We start from the raw sequence: 22,685 nt of genomic DNA on the forward strand, positions 1-22,685 counted from the left end.
CTGTAGAACCTCAGTACCCAAACTGACATAAGCCATCAGGCTGGGGATACATGGTGACTTGCACATCGCGGGCCTGGAACTGGACCGCAGCTACAATGGGTTCAATGGTGATATATGAGCAGTAGTTGCTATTGAGAAATAACCCCCTTCTGCCAGTGATTTCAGTGTACAATGCCCAGAAGCAACTGGAGCAGTTAGGACTACAGAAAATGGCCAATCGGTTCCCGACTTTATTGCCTATTACTTGTTTCACTTGGTAATTAAATGTCATAATTGAGTATCTGTCACTAATATGTCCATGATCTACTGAACTGTTACTGCTTTTCTTTTCTTTCTTGTGAAAATATAAAAAATATTATTTTAGAGTTTTTTTTAGGTTGTAGCTTCTAGGGCTTCCTTAAAATGTAAGGCATGCACTTCCCTTTTCTCCGTCCTACATATGAGTTTACATGTTTAAGCACATAGGAATGTTTCAAATGCTTTATTAATTGTATTCACTTAGTGCTCAGAAGAAACAAGTTTGGTTTCTCACATATACAGGGTTTGGACCTACATTAGTTATTTTTGAATGACAGACCTGGAAGAGAGTTGCATAGAGAGGAATTTCAGCAGGATCATGTATATATTCTTTGGCCCCTTCGTTTGTAACTGACGTACTTTTTCTTCTTTTCTTGGCCACCCGCCCTGAACTAGCACTTCACGTCTCGTGTTAAAACCCTATTTTGGACTTGATTCCTAGCATTAGGTACTACATCACTATGTTGGTGATGTTGTAACATATTATGGAAGTTTGTCTTGCAATAAACCTTTAACCAGTGTGGTGTTCCATATCTACTTTAGGGTCTCTCAGTGTTTATAACACTAGACCCAACAAACTGAAGTACTTAGTTGAATATGGCAAACAGTAAATTCACTATAAGAACAAAAACAAGTCTTAATAATGATTAACAGGGTGACGCTTGACCCTCTATTGAACGTTTTTCAAATATCATGGCTGAGTAATGTATTGTCCCCTACTTTTTATTCTATAATCTATAGTCTTTCCAATGAAAGACTGCTCAGCTGAAAGTGCCTAGCTTAGTTTGTGGTACTACATGCAATATGTAATAATTTTGATTTTATTTGTGCACTCTTAATAACACCATCAATGGACAAAAATATGATTTCAGGTAAAGAAGATTAGTTTATTCAGTAACAAAAACTGTCTGGTACATAGAAAAGACAAGGAGGTGTGCTCATCCTTCATTGTCTTTTCAGATGCCTTTGCTTCCCATACCTCTGGAATTCTGCAACGGGGCAAGCCCTTTAAAACACAATTTGCTTCATCATCGTTTTTGCCACCAACTGGATAGTTAAAGATCTCTGGTATGTTACAACACATCAGCTCACACAGACATCAAAACAAATACATAATAAACACATTACTATCAGAAGCTGAGAGTGATTTTCAGATTTACTTGGATGACACAGTAGTATGCCTTGCGTAACTTTGGTTAAGTCAAACATTCATTTGATATGACAGCACTTTCAGATAACAAACGTGCTGCCATTCTGGCCATGGAAGCATCCCAAAAAACTAATCCTATGTACCAATTTTCATAACTGATATGAAAATTAATTTGATTAAATTTATTAAATTGATTTATCAATCTATGTGTAGCAGTGTCCTGTTCTCTATCCAGAATCATATTTTCATACATATAAAACAATAAGCTTTGTGTCTGTCACAAATACAGAGGTTTGTTTAACTACAGAAAAGCCCTTACAGAAAATCCCATTGTTAAAGTATTCCTTTTCAGATTTACTAACAATGATTATCATGATGCTGAGAACAACAGTTGATGAATCTTATTTGGTTTAATGGAAGACAAAGCACACATATTCTGTGAGTTATCCTCACTGAGCAGAAATTGTGAGACCCATCACTTCATGCCAAAATGCCAAAGTAGAGTCCTAAAGATGAAATCCAGTATAAAGTGCTAAAACCTGTAAAGAGCTAAATGTGACAAAGAAAATCAGTATTGCTGAGACATGCCTTCGAAAAATACCCTCTTGTGAGAGAACATATTTGTATGAAAACCAAAAAGCTAGAAGAGAATGGACCCTAACCCAACAGGCAAGAAAAGAATCTGGTGAGGACACTGGGGGATAGAAAATAGTGGCTTCCTATTATTGTCATCAGTATGTTCCATACAAGACTTCTCATACAAATGATATGCTTTATAATTATTTGATCATGTTCCTGGACTGTCTATGTGATGGAAACATGACAATCAAAGTATGTCCCATGCTATAGAGAAAGGATCTTAACAGGCAATTTATTAAACATAAAAATCTTACTTCTACATTGGAATACATGTAAAAACAGAAAAAAAAAAGAAATTCTTAAATATGTACAAATATATAACTAAACATAGGAATGAACACTGTTTTGATTCGAGCTTTAGGAAAAGAGGTAAAGTTTTACTTACAGAGTTTTTCAAACAGTCATCGTCCACATCAAAATTTGATGTATCCGTTGGACTGCTGACCTCCGGGATATAAGGTGCTTCACAGTTTCTAATATTGTCCCAGTCAATGCCAGCAAAGAAAGGGTGTTTTTTAAAATCTTCTATCCCGTTCTGCCCAAGTCGGTGCTCTCTGCTACAAATGAGCCTTCTGACAAGGTCCTTGGCATTTTCAGACACATCTGCCACATGTGCGGGGAACTGGAACCTTTCCTGACGAGCCAAGAAAAAAGTAAAATTAGTGTGAAGCGATTACTTTACCTTACATCAACAAAACGGTCCATCCTGTTACAAACGAATGTGTTATTTAAGAATTGATTTCTGTTGGGTTGCTATCAACGCTAATGTAAAATTCACATTACGCCAAAGTAATTAACCTAATTTGGGTAAGTTCTCATTACTTTTGCTACATGAAGTTTCTGAAATTACGCTATTATGCCACATCATGTAAAAGTGCTGCTCGCAATAAAAATTTACTGCAAATGCACAAGAGCAACACGAACGACAGAGCTTAAGTAGCTGTTATTCAGGATGCTTTTGTTTTTCTGTACTATTTTTTTAACGCTAAAATGCATGCTTGCATCTTAAATGGGAGCAAGAGTAAATTTTGCACTAAAATAAAGTTGCAAATTCCAGTTTTGCATCTCTTGCAACTACACAAATTTTGCTGATTACAAAAATTTCACACACTGGTTTTGTTACCAGATCAATATGGCACCCTTAATGGGATTACAAATTAGTGAAGCAAAGGTTCATTGACTAGGTCTGCTGTGATCTGCTGTTCACAAATTTGAATTCAGACAAGTCCAACTCAACATTCTATTGTTTCAAGGTCCACTACCATTAAAATAGGTAGTAGTAACACTTGTGATTTACAGCACTTAAAAATGGCAGAAGTGGAGTGCGAAGCAGTATATAAAAAAAGCATGAAGCCTAGCTGAGAATATTGTGATTTTTTCAGACTGACCCGTGACCGTCCTAGACAAGAAGTAAATGCCACACTGTTCCAAGAACCTTGCATAATAACTTTAATCAATAGCAGTATCTGATTCCACCTTCAGCATTTTTAAGACCCTTCATGTGGAACATCCATCAAAATGAACATAAGGAATTGAGAGTTCACTACAGACTCCCTGCTTGATGAGAACCAACTAGAAGACTGCGATGAGTTGACTCAGCAGCCTACTCAAGTTTTATTTCCAGAATCTTACATCATGAAAAAGTATTAAATCACAGGGCATGATGGCTGCATCTGATAGTCAACAGCGTGTCCATGCATGACTGAATTCAGCTATGTAAAACTTCTAAGTGAACTGTCTTGACCATCTATTGGAGGCCAAGGAGGTCCCCTTTTAGCATGGACTAACTCTAAGTGTATCACTCTCATGGAACAGTTTCCTAACCTCCATACATTTAAATGTGCCACTACAATCAACCTTCCTCACAAGGCCCTGTTCTGATTTGTGGCTGGTTTCAGTAGTTTTTTATTAACAAAGTATTTTATTTTCTATAATTTCTTTACTCTGAAAGGAAAGTTTTGATTACTTTTTGACCTAAAATACAGTGCTTTCGAGAAATCTCAATATCACGTCATAACTCTGCTTTAAATGTAGGCTTACTGTGTAGATCAATGATTTTTTTCGGTCTACATTCAGGTCTCAGACTAGCAAGCCTTTTCTGAACTGCCCAGTGGTGATCTCTCTTCGGGTTCACCACGTGATCTTTGTGCCACTAAGGTTTTCAAACGACTCCTCCTATTATAAGGAAATAATCTTCACAGACTAATGAATTAATCTTCATTATACAATGTAATTACAAAGCCAGTTAATAGGGAAGCATTACATTTATTTCACTAATAAATCCTTTTTAAGGATCTTCCTGGCTAGTCACTTGCAGGTTTACCTTACAGTTTCACTATCCTTCTAAGTTACTAGAAAAATAATTGGTAGCTAGCGGCAAAGTTTTTTTTAGAATGATGCTGCGTGCAGAACAATGCTATCTTTTAGCCATCTTGCCAATTGAATGGGCCACCAGGACATTGTCATGTGGGGTTTGGCTCTCTATCCATTTTGTTTCAAACAGCATGTTTGCATATTGACCAGCCTAGTGCACTTATTCATTCTACAGTTATCCAGGGGGCACCAAGAACATCCTTTAGTAGACAGCAATCTGGGCCATTGCCAATAACCTCCAGACCAGCTTCCAGGTCATAGGTTTCTGTATGTGCCATAATCAAGCAAAGGTAAATGGAAGTAGGAGGAAAAATCCATGCACCTTTTAATACAACTTTCCTATAGACAAATAATTCTTGGCAATCTTCTTTGGTACGTCTAACTCTGGCACCAGTTATAAACTTGGCAGTCAAAGTAGATTGTGATCTGTTTGATACTCCAGAGTAAAGTGGTGCTCAGTCATTCTTTTCCAGATTTGCCTCTTGAGAAGCTCCCTTACTTTTTGCTTTCCAACAGTCCCTCAACAGATTTGAGTCCTTGAACATTGATGTTTACAACTCTATGTACTGTCACCTAAACCTTGACACAGATTATGAAATGTATCCAAATCTCCTCACCACAAGCCTTCCTGAAACTACTAACACATTTCTCTAGCCTTGGCCTCTTTTCAGTGCCTGCCACTACAATAGGATGTTGAGATTTGGACAACTGGTAAGTACATAAAATGCTTTTTATGACCAAACCACCTTTTCGTTCTAACAGATTAATATTTCATCTGTCTCATCACCCAGAGAGGTCTTCCACAGTGGTTTCTAACTATCCATTATTTCAGGACTTAAGCTGTTGAATAGGGAATGCGCTACTTGTGCAGTTATGAAGCATATCAACCAGATGAATATCAAGAAGTCGCTGAAGACCTAGCTGCTTCTGATCCTGCATTGGCCTGGCACTAGTTCAAGACCATCCGAAACATCAAGTTATACAATGCACTGTTCACGTCAAGTAAGATACATTTGTCAATCCCTAAGCTTTCGGATTGTTCTTTCTTACATAACCGTTGTACAGTAGATCCTGGTTGTAGTTTAGCTACTAAAATAAGAGTAAAGGGTACTTTGGGCATTTGGGTCACCTCTCTTCTTCGAAAAGCTGAATTTGAGTATTGCTGTTGCTCAAGCTACATCTATCCAGCCAGTAATGTTATCGCAGAGCGGTACTGACATTAAGAACAGAGATACAACACATGGTAAAGGATGACATATAACAGGATCATGCTCAGGATTGCTGATCAATCAAGCAGTCTTCACAGCACAACAGAAATCTGCTGAAAAGCTTAAAACGTGATTGCCGTTTGTTTCACCGTGCAAAAGAATGCTGGCCCGGAACATACTGATTAAAAAAATAACTTTACATAGTCCTTAAATGTCCAGCATAAAACTATCTCTGTCATGGTCTCTCTATTAGGGCTAGCTGTCTCTAATGCATACGAATAAGACAGCTGGAATGTGTACCAGGCGTGTCACCATTATGCAATCACACCTCATTAGTTGAGCAAGCATATGAAAATAAATTTCAAACGAACCACTAAAATACAATTAAGGACAAGGTATCAAACAGATATCTTGCATCATTAAGGCAAAAAGGGAAGAAATGTGTGATTTAATATCAGACTCTTGCTGACATTCTCAGGGAAGAATTAAAACAAACTGTTTGGTTCCATCAATTACCGCATGCATAAATGTACTCTGGATAGAGGACACAACCTTAGCACATTATCAAAGAGTTTTATAGGCCATTGATTCTTTCTTTGCAAGTAAAGAGGTAGTGAAGTGGCCCACTGGATTTGAGGCATATGTTCATGTCTTTAATTACACCTGTCACAACAGATCTTCTGTGAAACAATTCTGCCTTATGGACTTTCCTGAAGAACAGGGGGGTCAGTTTCTGACCTCCTCCATCAAAGAATATGGGTCCCAGATGCCCAGTGGCCAGTTTATGTCATATGAATGTCTATAGGTATCCTAACTGAGTGAAGATGTTTGTGGATTTCTTGCACGTAACCAGGGCCTTGACTGCAAATGTTTGCATGCCTGGTGCAATGTACTTTGTATTTAATTGATGTGAAGATAGAACAGGGTCAGTGTCTGAGTCCAAAACATGGAATCAACTCTTAAATACCTACAATCTTCTCTTTGAAGAGGAGGAAAGGCCTTCATACATGCTGTGTATAGCAGCAACCCTATGAAGGTCATGCTCTAAATGGAAGTCAGATGAGATTTTGGGTCACTGATCCTAAAGTTCAAGTCCTGGAGGAGGCTCATAGTGCAATGAAGGTGTTTGGTGACCAGCGCCAGACACCCTGCTTTCAATAACAAGTCATTCAAGTGCGGAAATACATTGACATCTTATACTTCATATTCAAACTGCCACAAATGCTAGCACTCCCATGAAAACACGTGGTGCCGTCATGCATAATGCTGGGACCCCAATGTGAATCTCATTTAGCACCGGTAGGTGTGGAGGGCTGGTTCATGTTAACAGGCGTACATGAGATCCAGTGGCATCAGCCATTCCCCTGCACTGAGGGCCAGAAGGACGTGGCTCTGGGACAACTGCTTGAATTAGTTCTGCCAAATGAATATATTTAAGAGCATGAATATATTTAAGAGCTGAAAGTCAAGAACTAGTCTCAGTTCATCTCGAGTAAATAGGTTAAAAAAAATAGTCATGTAGGCCATATGGATTAAAAACGTTTCTAAAAACAAAGGTGCTGCACGCCAGATTTGGTCTACTCCCCCCAATGGATGCCGTTCGAAAATGGCTCAAATTCTCAAACAATGAGAGATGCAGGCTTTGTGCATACCACCGGGAAGACTTCTTACACACTCTATGCATATGCTCGCACTGCTAATCTGGCGGAAACTGTACTTCAAAAATATTTTCTACTCCAATGGCATTAAATCACGCCGACAAGCTATGCTATTTTGTCTCAAAGGGTTGACACCTCAACACATTGCATGTGTGGCAAAATTCATTTAAAAGGTGGAACACCTTTTAAAGCGTGCACCAAACAACAGTGAAAGTTGATTGAGCTATTAGTTTATGACTAATTAATATTGTCAGCTCTGTTTACAAGATCAGCTAGATGCAGAACTTTAAGGGCAGCATGAAGCTGGAGGGGACAGTTTCTGTTATTGCCCTTGTGATGATATACACAACATAATTTTAAATGGGGGACCAATAATCTATCATAGTGTTAGTGTTTTTAAATCTATGAGGATTTTAATTCCAGTAGGTTGTTTTATGTTTTTTTTTCCTTTAGATGATAATGCTTTTATGTTTGTTGCTGATTGCAATGATTTTTATTAATTATACAATAAAGTATGAATCACCACTGGATTGCAGTTCAAACATGGAGATCCTTAAACACTGGCCTGCAATATTCCCCATAACAGTTTTCATCACAGAGACCTGGCTGAACCTCCTCATACACCCTGGACATCACAACAGCTACCCCCAAAGGATACAAGATCGCGCACTGGGATTGATCCAACAGAAGAGGCAGAGGCATCACCATAACCTACAAAGAGAATCTTGGATGCTCAACCACCAAGACAACTCCACCCCCTTCATGGAGCACCTCCACTTCCTACTCCATACTAACAGTAAAAACCACCTTTAGAGGTACCCTCGCCTACAGGCCTCTGGGACCCCGCCCTACCTTTTGCAACATAATCCCAGTCTTCATTGCCCCTTTCGCCATTGACTTGAATCTGTACATTTTCCTAGGAGACTTCAACCTTCACCTTGTGAACACCAATGATGCCAACATGGCAGATCTCCGAGAAAGCATGGTCAACCTCGGACTCAAGCAGCTTGTCACCAATCCCACCCACACCGCAGGACACACACTCATACCCACCTTCTCAGCATGCAACAGAGTAAAATAGGCCCACACCGAGGAGCTTACCTGGACAGATCACCACTGCATCCATTTCACCATCTCGGAACCGCCCCATCAACCCTGCCTCCACTGCCGGAGAAACACAGAGCAGCTGGTCAAAGGTCTCAGAACAACAATGGACCAATGCACTCAACTCCCGCCTACCTACCATCACCGAAGACACTGAACAAGCAGCGGAAGACTTTGAGAACTGGATCACGGCGAGCACCGATGAAGTCGCACCAAGGAAACCCACATATCACAAGAAACGAACAAAACACCCCAACTGGTTCAAGGCAGAACTGAAAATCCAGAAACGCAACTGCAGACAGAAGGAAAGAAGCTGGTGCACCAGTAAGACCCTAGAAGACCGAAAACGATTCAAAGACTCCCTCAACTGCTACCACCACCTCCTGAAAAACACCAAGAAAACCACCCCCAACACTAGCAAGGAACTGTTCAACGTAGTCAAGGAGTTCACCAACCCCTCAGCAACAAAAAACTCCATCACACCCTCACAAGTCCTCTGAGAATACTTATCTAACTTTTTCCACAACAAAATCAAAACCATCTATCAAGACTTTGCACTCCAGCCCCCTGCCGAGGACGAAATCAACTCCCCCACGCTGACTGACATCTACCCACACCAGCTTACCACATGGAACACTCTTACCATGAAGGAAACGGCAACCATCATGAGATCCATACTCTCTGGATTTCCAGCAGACCCCTACCCCCACCACACTTTCAACCTCAGCAATCAACCCATCCGCAGAGAACTTACGAAGGTCCTCAACTCCTCGAACACTACAGCCCACTTTCCCTGGAAATGGAAACACACAATGTGAAGCCACTGCTGAAGAAACCGTTTGCAGTCCCTAGAGAACTCAAGAAGTACCAACTAATCTAATCTCCCTGCTCCCTTTTCCAGCCAAGATCATCAAGAAACCATCAACATCCAGCTAACCAGACACCTGGAGAAATACAAACTTTTGGACCTCTGCCAAGCTGGCTTCAGAGCAGAGCACAGCAAAAAGACAGCTCTAGTCGCACCCTTGGACAACATTAGAATGATGCTAAAACTTGCAGAAACAGCAGCCCTCATCCTTCCCAACCTCTCAGCAGCCTTCGACACAGTATCCCACAATACACTTATCAACAGACTCCACCAGAGTGGAAGCCAAGGAGCAGCTCTCAAGTGGATCACTTTCTACCTCAGGAAGAATGCGGAAGATCATCACCCCCCCCTACTCCCCGACCCCTAAGATCATTACCTGCATGTACATCATGGCTCATCTCTTAGCCCAACAACCATTTTAAACATATACATGACACCCCGGGCCACCATCATCAGGAGCTACAGACTCCACATCATATCCTACGCTGACGACACTCAACATATCCTCTCCCTGACAAATGACCATCTAAGACAGGTTTCAACGATACATGAAGGAGGTGGCCGGCTGGATTAACGACGACTGTCTCAAATTCAACACAAACAAGACAGACGTATTTACCTTCAGAAAAGGCAAGGACACCCTATGGAACAATGAATGGTGGCCACCTTAGCTAGGCCCCACACCTAACCTTCCAAACACACCTCAACCGTGACATAATCATTGACAGCCAGCTATCTATGAAGAAACAGATCCGCACTGCCTCCTCCGCCTGCTTCCTCACCCTCCGAATGCTCAGGAAGGTCTTCAGATGGCCCACACATAACACCAGGCGAATTGTCATGTAAGCCCTGGTCACCAGCAGACTCGACTACAGCAACTCTCTCTACATAGGAATTACTGGCCAACTCATAGGAAACTCCAGACCATCCAGAACCCACCAGCCAGACTCCTCCTTAACCATCCCTGACAGACGCACACTACCGTTCCCCTCAGGAAACTCCACTGGCTGCCAGTCACAGAGAGATGCCAATTCAAGCTGCTCACCCATGCTTACAGGGCACTACACAACGAAGGACCAGTGTGCCTCAACAATTGAGTGACTTTCTACCAACCGACCAGATAACTCAGTTCCAGATCCTTCTCCCTGGCAGCCACCCAGTGCATCTGCCGGGTCAACAGCGGAGGCCACTCCTTTTCCCACCTGGCAGCTAAGACATGGAACACCCTCCCCCTGCACTTCAGAGCCCCACTATCGCTCAAACAGTTCAGAAAGGACCTCAACACCTGGATGTTCAACCAACAGGAACAGGCAGCGTGATCCCGCAGCACAACCCCTCAGCACCTCGAGACACTTATGGGTGAAGTTGCCTCGCTATATAAATACTGATTGGTTGACCCTAACCTTGCCGGTTTGCAGAGTTTGTTACCTGAGTTAGAGGATTATAACACACACAATTCTTGAATATAACTAACACAAAAAAACATGGAAAATTGCAGGGGGTAGAACTGAACAAGTGAAACAATATGAGTATTTATGGATCGTAAATGACTCAAACCGTTGTGGTTTCAAATACAGCCTTTAAAATTTAATTGGATAAGGACTAATAAGGGCATATTTAAATTCTATTGCTCTTTTGGGGGAGTGTCACCGAGCTGTACCTCTAAGGTATTCAGAGCAACCATTGATTTAATATTACAATGTGAGTTGATTACTTCTGGCGGTTCACACAATATATGTTAAAGTAGGATATAATCTATTGATTTTAGACATCTGGCTTCCAAAAGAGAAATCCTCAAGCTTTGACCTGTCTTGAGGTGGTGTATCAAGACGTTATGAAGTGAGTAATCAAGTCATTTATAATGCATCTTCATTGTTAATGTGGTGCCAAGTTTAAATCCTGAATCAATGTAAGCTTTATGATGAGCTAAAATAATGGATAATATCCCTACCCCAGATACTCAGTAATTGAAAGAACTGCTTACAATGAACAAATTTGAAGATGAATATTGAAATATAGCATATTTCACATTATGGGTGTGAATTTTAAAAGGAATTGGTTAACTGTTGAGAAAACTGTTATATATTTGTTGTCCCTTAATCCAACACAAGACCCAACATTTTACAACAATTTTTATAAAGCTGGTGCTGCTTCAAAAATAGTTTTAGAATGCAGTATACAGCCGGAGTACATTAATAAGTGCAATTTCACAAATAAACCTTTATTGCACCTATGCTGCTTCAAAAAATAAATATTTTCAAATTTTTAATATAATTCTCCTGATATGGAAAGTTTAAGTTAGGGTAACAATTTAAAAATGACTGCTTCATTAATATATTATCTGAATAGCACAAGATACTACAAGATATTTTAAGTGTTTGCTCGATGGATTTGTCTAGAGCTGCATGTGCTGGTGTAACAAACTTTTTAAAACTGTGAAATAAGTGGAGATTAATTGTGTATTTAAATAATTCTGGAAGTTAACTTAACTACTGAGCGCATTAACTAGACCAAAATTAATACTCCTAAGTGACAGAAAGGAGATGGTAAGCACTTTATAAAACTTATAAATAAAGTATTCTCAATAGATATTTAGGGCCTGATTCTAACTTTGGAGGACGGTGTTAAACCGTCCCAAAAGTGGCGGATATACCACCTACCGTATTACGAGTTCCATAGGATATAATGGACTCGTAATACGGTAGGTGGTATATCCGCCACTTTTGGGACGGTTTAACACCGTCCTCCAAAGTTAGAATCAGGCCCTTAGTGTGTGGAAGATGTCCTACAGCGATGGTGAACGTTGATAGATGTCCTTACTCAAGAGAACCATTTAATATGACCCCAGTGGATCCGTAATCTTTCCTGCCCATGCCAATATACTGACTGACAAATCGTTATCAAAATGTTGAAATCATGGTTGCACATCCATCAAGAAGTTAGAACACTGCATTTAGGAAAATATATCCTACTTTGTCTTTTTTTGCATTACAACTCTTAAACAGATGTACTTCAGCACCTGAGAAACTGAAATGTTTTTCCAAGATCTGAAAGGGGAAAGCATTTTCTCTTCTTGCATGTAATAACTGAATAGTTGATTCTTCTGAAAGCCAAGAAGGAACTCAAAATGGCATAAACTGATGTCTACAAAAGGTCAATAAATAATCTCAACAAGTCACTTCAAGCTCTGGATCCTGATCCAATGCTAAAAGTAGAGGGTGTCTGAAAATGTATTTCGATGTTGAAGGTACAGAAAAATGATGGAAAAATCCAATTGACTGATTGAAGGGTCTCTCCAGGACCTCCATGTATCACTCCATGCTTCATAAAACACTGGAGAACAAACAATGGATCCCTAAAGAAAGTACAAATCTGGTGTGTGAAACAGATATTTTGGATTATGGAAAAGGCCTTGTATTTTTAGGTGTACATTTCAAAACATACAGGGCCAGGGTTGATTTCTGTAATATCCTTTATGTAGGAACTGCAAAGAAAGAGGCTTAGATTGCAAAAAGTCCAAACTGCTACAGCTGGTTGACCACTGGCCTAAAAAAAACTGTACCATGTCTCTGAAGTTTGTCAAGTGTTGACAGTATACATCTGTGTCTTTTATACAAAAGTGTAAAATCAGGGCCTCTGAGTTACCTAGCATAAAGTATTGTCACTTATAAGCCAAGAAGGACATCGTAGTCATCCTTTTCTGTCCTATTGGCTACACCAAAAATATATAGGTCACAGAGGAGACAAGTTGTTCTTAAATTGGAGTCCATGACTATTTCTTTAGTAGGATCAAGTGCCTTCAACACCAACTTAAACGTATAAAAAGCCAAAGCATCCTTTAGTTAGATCTGCTGTATCACGAAGTTGCTCGGTTTTTTATCAAGTGGCCAGAGGCAATTTGGTTTGCAATGTGGCGAGGGGAAAACTTTAATCTGGAACTGCATCAGTATAAATAACTTTGGAAAGAAGGTCTAGATATCTTCTAGGAGGAAGTTGTAAGGAGGTAGATTTGTGGTCTCTTTACATAAACAAATTCCAAAATCTAACGCTCTTGTATTCTCATAGTCTTTCTGCTTATAAAAATTCTAATCCAAAATGTGATGACAGAGGTGGCTCTAAAAAGATATTGAAAATTTTAAAAGAGGAATGGCAAAGGGTATATGTCTTGAAGTGGTCAACCAGGAAAGGGAAAGTTATTTTCCAGGTTCAGAGTCTGCTCTTATTCCTAAGTGTAAGGCTGGCCACTGATGCCAAATGGAGATAAATGTAGAGGCTAACAACATACTTTTTTTGGACAAGGTGCCCAAGTCAGTGTGTTGTAGATTTGGTGACAGAATCTCAATACCAGCACAAGCAAAAGCAGTCACTGATTATCCGGGGTTGCCTAGGGTGAAGAATGTGGCAAGTTGCAACATTTGATATTGATATTTGATGGAAATGTGCAGAAGCTGAAAGATGCAAAAGGTTATACTGTGCTGCTGAAGAAAATGTTATTTACATTTCATAAAGATATTTCTGGTGGATATCTAATCTTCCTACAGATTCTTCACCTTAAGAAGTTTCAGATCCAGTGCTGCCAGGTCGTGCCCTGTGACTCCACGCACAGTTCCATCGCTGCGAATAATGACACCAGAGGACATCACGCACCCATTGGCATGCTGACATCTGTTCATGAGCTTTTTCTGCACCCCACTGAAAGGAACCAAGTGAGCAATGAAACAAATACAGCTCAAAATAGGCTTTCCTACCTTGAGATCTTAGTAGTCATGGCACTGACTCTTCAAGAGAAGAGGGAAGGTGTTGAGTGATTCGCAGAAAGATTATGTGTTCACCAGAAATATCAGCACCAAAGGTAACTTTGTTCTGATGGACAAATCTTCCCACAAATGTCTCACCTTAACAATGGGTCTCACAGCAATATCTCTTTGAGAGGTGGGACTGACTATTGCCAGTTAACCAACAAAGTTATGCAACATAGCTTGGCAACGCACTCATCACAGTATGGCTGAGATGTGAGGCAGTAGTGACTGGCAAAAGTAAGCAATGATAACCACACAGCTGATCTGCAGATGTCAACAACCAGGATGCCTATGGAAAAAGCCTGGAGCAGTAGAGGCTGTATTAGAATGAGCATGTTTACCCTACAAAAGATGTTGATGACATCCAAGTAAATTAAGCCCCAACCAGAATAGTGTCAAACTTTCTTGACTGAGGCACAGGAGATCTTGATACAGATGATGACCCCGTGCAAAATGTTGCATTTGGACATTGCCTGGTCTGTCTGCAGATCATCTCCTCTGTCTTCTTGAGTTAGTATGATGTATTAAGACACTGCAGGTCTGTTGTCATGTCTATGCAGTTGCTCAACCTCCTTTAGTTGTAAGGGGAGGAGGAGAGAAAGTGTGATAGACTGACCTATTTGGAATGCAGAAACTACCGTGGTTAAGAAGGATGGGCAGACCAACGAACCAAAGTAGAAAACTATGACAGGAGGATGAGCTGATAGGAACTAGTTTCCCTACCCTAATAGCTGAGGTTATTTCAACAAATTGGTCTTCAAGGTAAGAAGTCGTGGAAGGTTTTGGTGGCAGGCTGATAGGGTACCAAGGTAGTGTAACCTCCTAAGGCAGGCAAATGACCTCTAACTTGCACCACTCAATCGCCATGCATGCAGCTGGGGCATTTGGGAATTGGGGTGGGCTCTTCCCAAGGTCGGGTCACAGACCTCCACTGTTTTTGGTCCCTTTGTTCAAAGGGACTTCCACCTTCAAAACTGAGATGTTCGCTTGAAAGCACACCCTGGTGGAAGGAGGGCATTTTAGTGTAAAGGACAGGAAGGACAGGGCATAGCCCTTGCCGATTTGCTGGATGATCCAGCGATCTGTCACACCTGCTTCGCAAGTGGTGACAAATGTAAGACCCTCCCCCTCATTAGAAGAAGATAAGAGGAGGTGGGTGGAAGTCATAGAGATTTTGAGGCACCATAACTGGTATAAGATGTTGGCAAATCTGGTGCTGCTTGTTCCATTCCTAGGAAGCATCCCTGCCCGAAAGAAGTGATGTGCTGCTAGGTTGTCTGGACAGGCTGGGAAAGTTGTCTCTGCTGCTGCTACTGCACCACCCAGCAACAGGCTCGAAATTTCCTTAAGGTTTGGGGGAATTAATGCACTGGGGAAGCTATGCCCAATACATAAGCTGTAGAGCTGATGTTCTTGAAGCACTCTAGGAAAGGTGTCAGCTTTCTCTATGAACAGTTGCTCACTATCAAATAACATCTCCATAACTATTGCTGGAGAATCAAGTGGAACACATCCAAGATTGTCACTGCAGTGCGATAGTTGTTCAAACAGATCAAGCAACAGTGTCTGAGGAGTCCAGGACACCACTAAAGATCAGTTTGGATGCACCCAAGCAGTCACTGACCAAATCTGAAAACTGCTTTTTCATAGAGTCAGGAAAACTGATCACAATAAGCTATGCCAAGTACCACAAAGGAAGGACATATTGACCCAGAAGGAAGGTGGCATTAGCAGTGTGGAAGGGCCTGGCTAAAAGACACAAAGAACTTTCTGACCAAAGAGTTAAGCTTCTTTAACTTTGTCAGGAAGGGCTGTGGGGGAAGGTATTTGAGTTCTGGTTCCAAAATTATGTTTATTCAGCCAGACCTTCCAGGGATGGATGAGAGAATGTCCGGTGACTGCTGGCATCAAAAAAAGCTTTTCATATGTAGCCATAACTCACTCAAAGAGGACTTCATTGAATGGAAGCAACCTCTGTCACTGAGGAAAACAGTTGCAATATACCAATGAAAGCATTAGCCTTCACCTGCAAAAAGGACAAGATCAAGCCCAGGGGTTAAGTTCCTTTGCATGCACCAGTTATACATGAGAAGACTACCTCTAAGGCAGGGACAAAGTGGTAAGGGATGTATGTACCCCTGTGGCAAGGTATCAAGGCCACTCACATTTTGCAAGTCCAGATGTAAGCCAGGATCAATATTAAAACTGGGAAGGTGGTTAACAGCCTTCAAATTGCCATTCTTTGTATGGCCATACTACTGTTGGGCACTGCGAGGGTGTCGAACGGGGGCAAAAATCTCCTGCTAGTGCAACACACGTTCATGCATATTATCAAACACTTTGTTCGGGTTTAAATGAGATTTCTGTAAAACCTAATAAAAAGCTGTTCGAGAAAAACAAATAAGGGCAGTGAGAACAACACAGAATGGAAAAATCAGTGGCTGGTTTGTTCAAATGTAACCCAGTAGCAAATGAGGTGGGAATACTGCAACACTTGTATGTTTGTTTTTTATATGAGTTTATGACTGCAAATAAGCATCTATCGTGTTTTAATCGTCCTGAGAGAGGTTATTCCACAATCTCAAAACATTGGTGGAAAACATGCATACAAAACAGACACTGATTTCCCAATTAGTGTACTTCATTGTTTGTTAAAGTCAAGTTCAAAGTCGGTGAAATGGTAACACATTTATTTGCTCTACAGCACAATGGTGTACGAATCATCGTATGAGAACATTTATTATAAATATTGCCAGCTAGTTTTTAGCACTAAATCTGAAATCCCTTCCATTGACACTTGAATCAATTTCTTTACCTTCCACTGATGCAAAACTATTTTTATAGGAAAAACTAGATATACAAACTTATACAACAGGTATAAAATGTTTAAATGTAATAAAACGTAAACATCCTGCCATCTGAAGGCATATATGTTTCCAAAAAGGAATTAACAAATGCATTAAAAATGAATTATAAAAAACAGGAAATGAAAACAAAGGTTGGTTCGGCAGCTCTGGCACAGAAATAAGATGCTTGTTATGCAAAGCAGAGTGCCACCACGCACAGTGAGGGATAATTGGCTAATCCACTGTCCCACGCTATGTGCTGTGATGGGTAGAAGCAAAGTGTGACTGGCACTAGAACAGACAAAAGGATAGCGATGGCTGACTAAAAAAACAATATACTGTATACATGTATTAATGTATGTATTTTTATTATTTTTTGGAAAACCTGAGCCTTTCAACACATAAAGCTGTCAGTAGGCCAGACTTAAAAAAAAAAAAAAAAAAAAAGTCAAACACACTATTCTGTCTCAGCAGCTAACACAGGTTTGTGGACCACATCAACAATGCACGTAATCTAATTTGCAAAAAAAATAAGAAAATAAATGCAACTTGCTCTCACGCAGTAGTGCTCCTTATTATTAGCAAAAATACTAACTTTGTGATTCATAATTTTCCCATAGGTCTCCACGAGGGACTCTGCGTAGAAGGGTGTCTCGCCGTAGAGCATCTCATACATGCAGACGCCAAGAGACCACCAGTCACACTCGGGCCCATACTTCCCCTTCCCGTCCTCCATAGCCTGCAGGATCTCCGGAGAGATGTAGTCTGGAGTTCCAACAGCCACTGAAGACTGGACCTGTGGGGATTATAAATTTAGCATCTTTAGCCAATCAATTTCACTACGTCGCATTCAGTTTTTACATTTTATTCTTCTCTTTTTTCGACAAATCATTTAGTTTTGGCGAACATATTTGGCGTCTGGAAAAAAAAACTTTTATAACAGTTAGGAATTAAAAAAAAAAATTGGTTTAAAAAAGCATTATAATTAATAAGGATTCATTGCAATGCATAACTGATGGGCTTCCCGCCTATTCAGGGTGAGTGAATTTGAAGACTATGGCGAGGATCTCGGTACTTCAATATTCCCTGAAAGAAGTGTGCAAACAACGTTAATTAAACGAGGCAGTGTCACCCTGTGTCCCAGAGAACAATAACTGGGCGTCAGGACTCAAAACTTACCTTGACACAGACAACTACTCTTCCGACCCCCTTTTAATAATCTGAGAAATTATCACTACCGATGGAGAAAAAAAAAACGGACCATGCTCTTGCAGTTTTCAACACAATACTCAACATTAGGATGATTGAACACACTGGATTTTCCATAACAGGCCCTATCCTATGTCTTGAGTTTTGCCTCAATGTCGCCGTGCCAAGACTATTGTGGTTGTGTACAAGAATGGACATTCTGCACGTCGCTCGGCAATGACACACCCTAAACACCCACTGATATGCAAGCTGAAAAGTATACCCTTCTGCTCGTGTAGCAAAGTGTACGAGCATGAAAGTCACTGCTATATGCATCTCTTATGAAACTTGGCAGTATATATATCATACTGTCTACATGCGTGCAGTGGTGGCTTGCTGCGCTCTGAAGGGGCGGGGCGGGTGTGGTCTGAAAGGGGGTAGGGATGGGAGGGGAATCATTTAATTAAAAAAAAAAGTAATAAAATGAAAACTTACCTGCTCTGTTGCTGCCTCTCATCTTTCCCTCATCAGTGCAGGCAGACACAGGCTCCCAGCCTGCCCTGCAGCCAATCCTGACGCTGCTCAGAGCAGCGTTCGGTTTGGCTGGCAACGCAGTGCTGGGCTGGAGAGAGCCTCTCACTGCTCATAACCCTCATGACCCGCCCCTTTCACAACAAAGGGATAGGTTGTGAAAGGTTTGCAGCTTCTGCTACTGGTGGGGGGCAACGCTCCTTCGCCACAGCATGCGTGCTCCCTTCTCCCATACTCACCGCTAAGTGCTTTTATATATTTTTTTAGGGTCGAGTCTGCGAGCGCATGCGGTGGCTCATGCATCTCGCTTGTGAGACTCTGTTGTGTTCCGTAAAGGGCATGGAGCCCGCCTGTCGCTCACCATTTGTTGGTTTGCTTGGCACTCTTCTTTACAGCCTCGTAATTCATCAGCACGCCTGGCATAATTTCCATTTCTCTGTGTGGAGCAGGGATCAAGCACTATTTGATGCAACTTAATTAGTGCCCATCCACTGCTCCCCGACGTGATTGAGTACTATTTGTTCTTTTTAACTTCTAGTGCCCCGCAAACAAAAGGCTTGTGACTGGCAAAAACGTGCCCAGCAGGCACTAACTTGCCAAGTTGTATTTTTTAAAGCTAACTTGCTGATACTTTACCACGTCATCTTTTCTCAGTTTCTTCTCATGTTTTCTTTTGTTTTTGCTCGTGTGCGCTGTTGTCAAAAGATTACATTTAACTGGTTTGAAATGTGCGAGACCCACTGCATTGCAAACGCTTGTATTTTTTATTTTTTACCACCAATTGGACTGTTTTTCTGTTTTTTTTCTTCTTATGCATTTGCAGTGGAATGTGAGAGCAATGAGTACAGGCATTGCCTTGAGATGGCTTGCGTGCCTTGTTGGCAGGAAAGTGGTGAGCATCCGTGTGTTGCAGTACAGTGAGTGCCGGTGGAAACAACCACCACAACAACAACAACAACTGGAAAAAATAGGAGCCCAGAGGCCATCCAGGAGGACAAGCCAGCAACCCCCGCTCATGAGGATGCCCCAAACCTGGCAGAGGGGAATGACGTCCCTCTGGAGCCAGCACTAGCACTCTTGCCCTGTCTGAGTAAAGAGCCTCCTCAAGTATGGTGCAGGAAACCAGAAACCTCTGATGGGCAACCTCCCTAAGAGCCTACAGGAAGAGAAAACCATTGAGCACTTCAAGAGGTGAGTGAGAAAGGTTGGCACCTGAGAGAAGAGACCTAATGGATGAGGAAAGGTAACAGGGGATTGACAAGGAAATAGAAGTGGCCAGTTACTGACTCTGAGGCAAAAGGGGGGGCAGCTCGGCTAATTCTGCCAGACAGTGTGCCTCTCCATCAAAGAGCACTGATTGCAGCCAGAGGATGTGCAGTTATAAGCTGCTCCTTTAAGCCACGTCCTCATGGGCTGTGCTTGATAGACGAAGAGGCTACTGCTACTGCTGCTCTAGGGGGTCAGCGGTGTCCGCTGAACGCTCTTCCTCGGATCCCTTGATGCTTTCGCATGTGCAGTGAACCTGGTGAATGCCACTGCTCTATACATTTCTGTGACCGAGGGGCAGGTTGCTGGAGGTAGGTGTTCAGGTAGGTCCTCTGCAGAGAGTTGATGTGGCGTGACTGGTGCTCTGAATGGAGTTGCAGGTGTTAATTATTGGCACTCTGCAAGCTGTCACAAAATGGTGGTAATCCCTGGCAACATGCAGGGAGTGGCACAAGAGTGGCAATCCCTGGCAACATCTTGCCCTAAAAAAGGGTGGCGTTTTCCAGATAAAATGCAGTCCTTTACATAATGGTGGTAATTCCTGGCAGCATCCCAGTAATGGCACAGTGGTGTTAATTCCTGGATAAATGCTGGTCCTGACACACTGTTGCGAATTACTAGGAACGTGCCAGCCCTCGCATAATGTTGGTTATTTCTCGTAAAATGTCAGCCTTAGGAGAATGGTGGTAATTCCTGACAACATGTTGAACCTTTAACATTGGGGGCAATCCCTGTCAACATGCTTGTGGAGCAGTGTCATTTTGGCTCCACCCTTAAAACCCTTAAATGTCATAACTATGCAGTCTATATGTGAAATTAGCATTATATATATTTGTGTGTTCTAATGTCATTAATGTAAAGCGTTGCACTTGAACCCAATACTGAACTGAATTCACTGTAGAACTAGAAATTCATATATTCTGTGTGCCTTAACCTTATTACATGAAATATGGTTTTCGAGAAGTGGATAACATCATCCTTATTCTATTGTAATTCTTTTGCTATAGAAACGAGAAGGATTTATGTAAATGTGTGTATTAATGTTTTCACTTTGAATATTAAAGTGTAGTTCTTAATTGCATCCACATTCATGTAATCAAAAGTTGCATTGCTTTTACAAAAACTGTGGAAATAATTTCATTTCAGTTTATGTTGTGACATTTTCATTTATTTGTAGTTAGATGGTGCACAAATGGCACGTATTAAATGTGCACCATTGAATTTTACATTAAAACTTGACATAACCAGGACTGTATTTCTTTTAGCACAAAATATTGCTTTCCATTTCTGCTTGTGTGTCTTTTCTTTGCAGGTGCATTCACATGAATTGTTAGCTTGAGAACAGATGCAACACCTTATTAGTGATAGTGTTCTCACAAGATGAAAGGAGCCACTGATCCTTTGGACTTTGAGAGGTGCAGACCTTTAAGCTTTCCCCTTTGTCTATTTTATTGTTTCCTTTGCAGAGTGTGGCTTAGGCTAAGGCTTTTCTCTCTATATAAGACTCTTGACTGAGCGTCTGAAATGCTGACACCTAATATGCATGCGCATTTATTTTTTATTTTTCCAGCATTTCCTGACTTTTTTTAGATTTTTCATTATTAATTTCCCCTGATTGATATAGGTAGATGTCTTTAGACATTACTCATGTCTAGGAGAGAAGATCAAAGACTCTTCTATGAGCACCAAATGCTATTGCTAATTTTCTGTATTGCTGTAACTTAACTTCTGGTTTGCCTTATGCTGATTCGCCGAAGCTTCTTCAAGAGATTTGCTTATCCTGTTATCCTGTATCTGTAAAGCATGTTTTTGAGATTGGGTTAGATTAACCTGACTGTTAACTTGTAAATAACTCCTAAACTTTAATTCTGATTCCTAGTCCTCCTTGTGTGGCCAATTAGGTTACACTGTCAATTAAAATTGTTCAGCTAATATTAACTACCCTCACCACTTATTTCGACATAGAAAAGATCCAGTGGATAAAGGACTGGAGAAGGATGGCCTAGCGCTCCATGAACAGGTAGCATTGTCGGATGGTTTTGTCACTGAAGTCAGGGAGTTAGGGTGTTACAATCAAGAAAATTGCCCAAACCCAGGCGAAAATCCTAAGTCCATGGTTCCTCCAGAGGGCCGATGTAGTTTTAGCAGTTCGAAAGCAAGTTCTAACAGCAGAAGTGTGAGTATTATCTGAGTTGTGCATTGCTTATGCATATGCTTATCTTGTGATGTTTTGCAGTGACTGTGAGGTGTTTTATGGAGAAACTTCAAGTTGTTGTTTGAATATGGCACTTAATGCAGAGGCATTGAAGTGGTAACCGGGTCCGTTGTGGTCTAAGTTCAGGGGTGGTATTAAAAAGTGTAGAATACACTATATTGCAGTCTGTTGTGTTGTGGTTGTAGCCATGAGACTTCGTCGGCACTACTATTGAGATAGGGACTTTATATCAGAGCACAGGGAGGAGCTGTATTAATCCAAGTGAGACCCCGCTGGAGTCGAGTGTGTGTGAGGGTAGGTCAGAAATCGTTACTCCGGACCATTTCTTGTGTGATCGAACGTCTTGAATTCTGTAGAGGATCAGACAAAGTTAGTTGCTGAAATTGCTTGCATTTGTTTTTGCATGCAAATTGTTGAGAGAGAGCGTGTCTGTGGAAAATTGTAAAGGAGGGTGAGCCGCTGCAAGGAATGAGGCTGACATCACAGGGTACCATGCAGGCATTGGTTTGTTGGTGTAGAGCTGCGCTGGTATTGGTTGGCAAT

At 41.2% G+C, this 22,685-nt stretch overlaps 1 protein-coding gene across 2 annotated transcripts in view; it reads right to left on the bottom strand.

The window, feature by feature from the left end:
• The window catches only part of CDC42BPA (CDC42 binding protein kinase alpha), a 608,613-nt gene that overhangs the window by 248,209 nt on the left and 337,719 nt on the right, over positions 1 to 22,685 (bottom strand). For both annotated transcript variants that reach the window (XM_069233802.1, XM_069233803.1), the window contains exons 7-8: positions 17,538 to 17,738; positions 2,472 to 2,720 (exon numbers count right to left, since the gene is read on the bottom strand). In XM_069233802.1, coding sequence (XP_069089903.1) covers positions 2,472 to 2,720; positions 17,538 to 17,738 — 450 coding nt within the window. The remainder of the gene's footprint in view (positions 1 to 2,471; positions 2,721 to 17,537; positions 17,739 to 22,685) is intronic.

This window comes from Pleurodeles waltl, chromosome 5, assembly GCF_031143425.1.
Source record: "Pleurodeles waltl isolate 20211129_DDA chromosome 5, aPleWal1.hap1.20221129, whole genome shotgun sequence".
NCBI lineage: Eukaryota > Metazoa > Chordata > Amphibia > Caudata > Salamandridae > Pleurodeles > Pleurodeles waltl.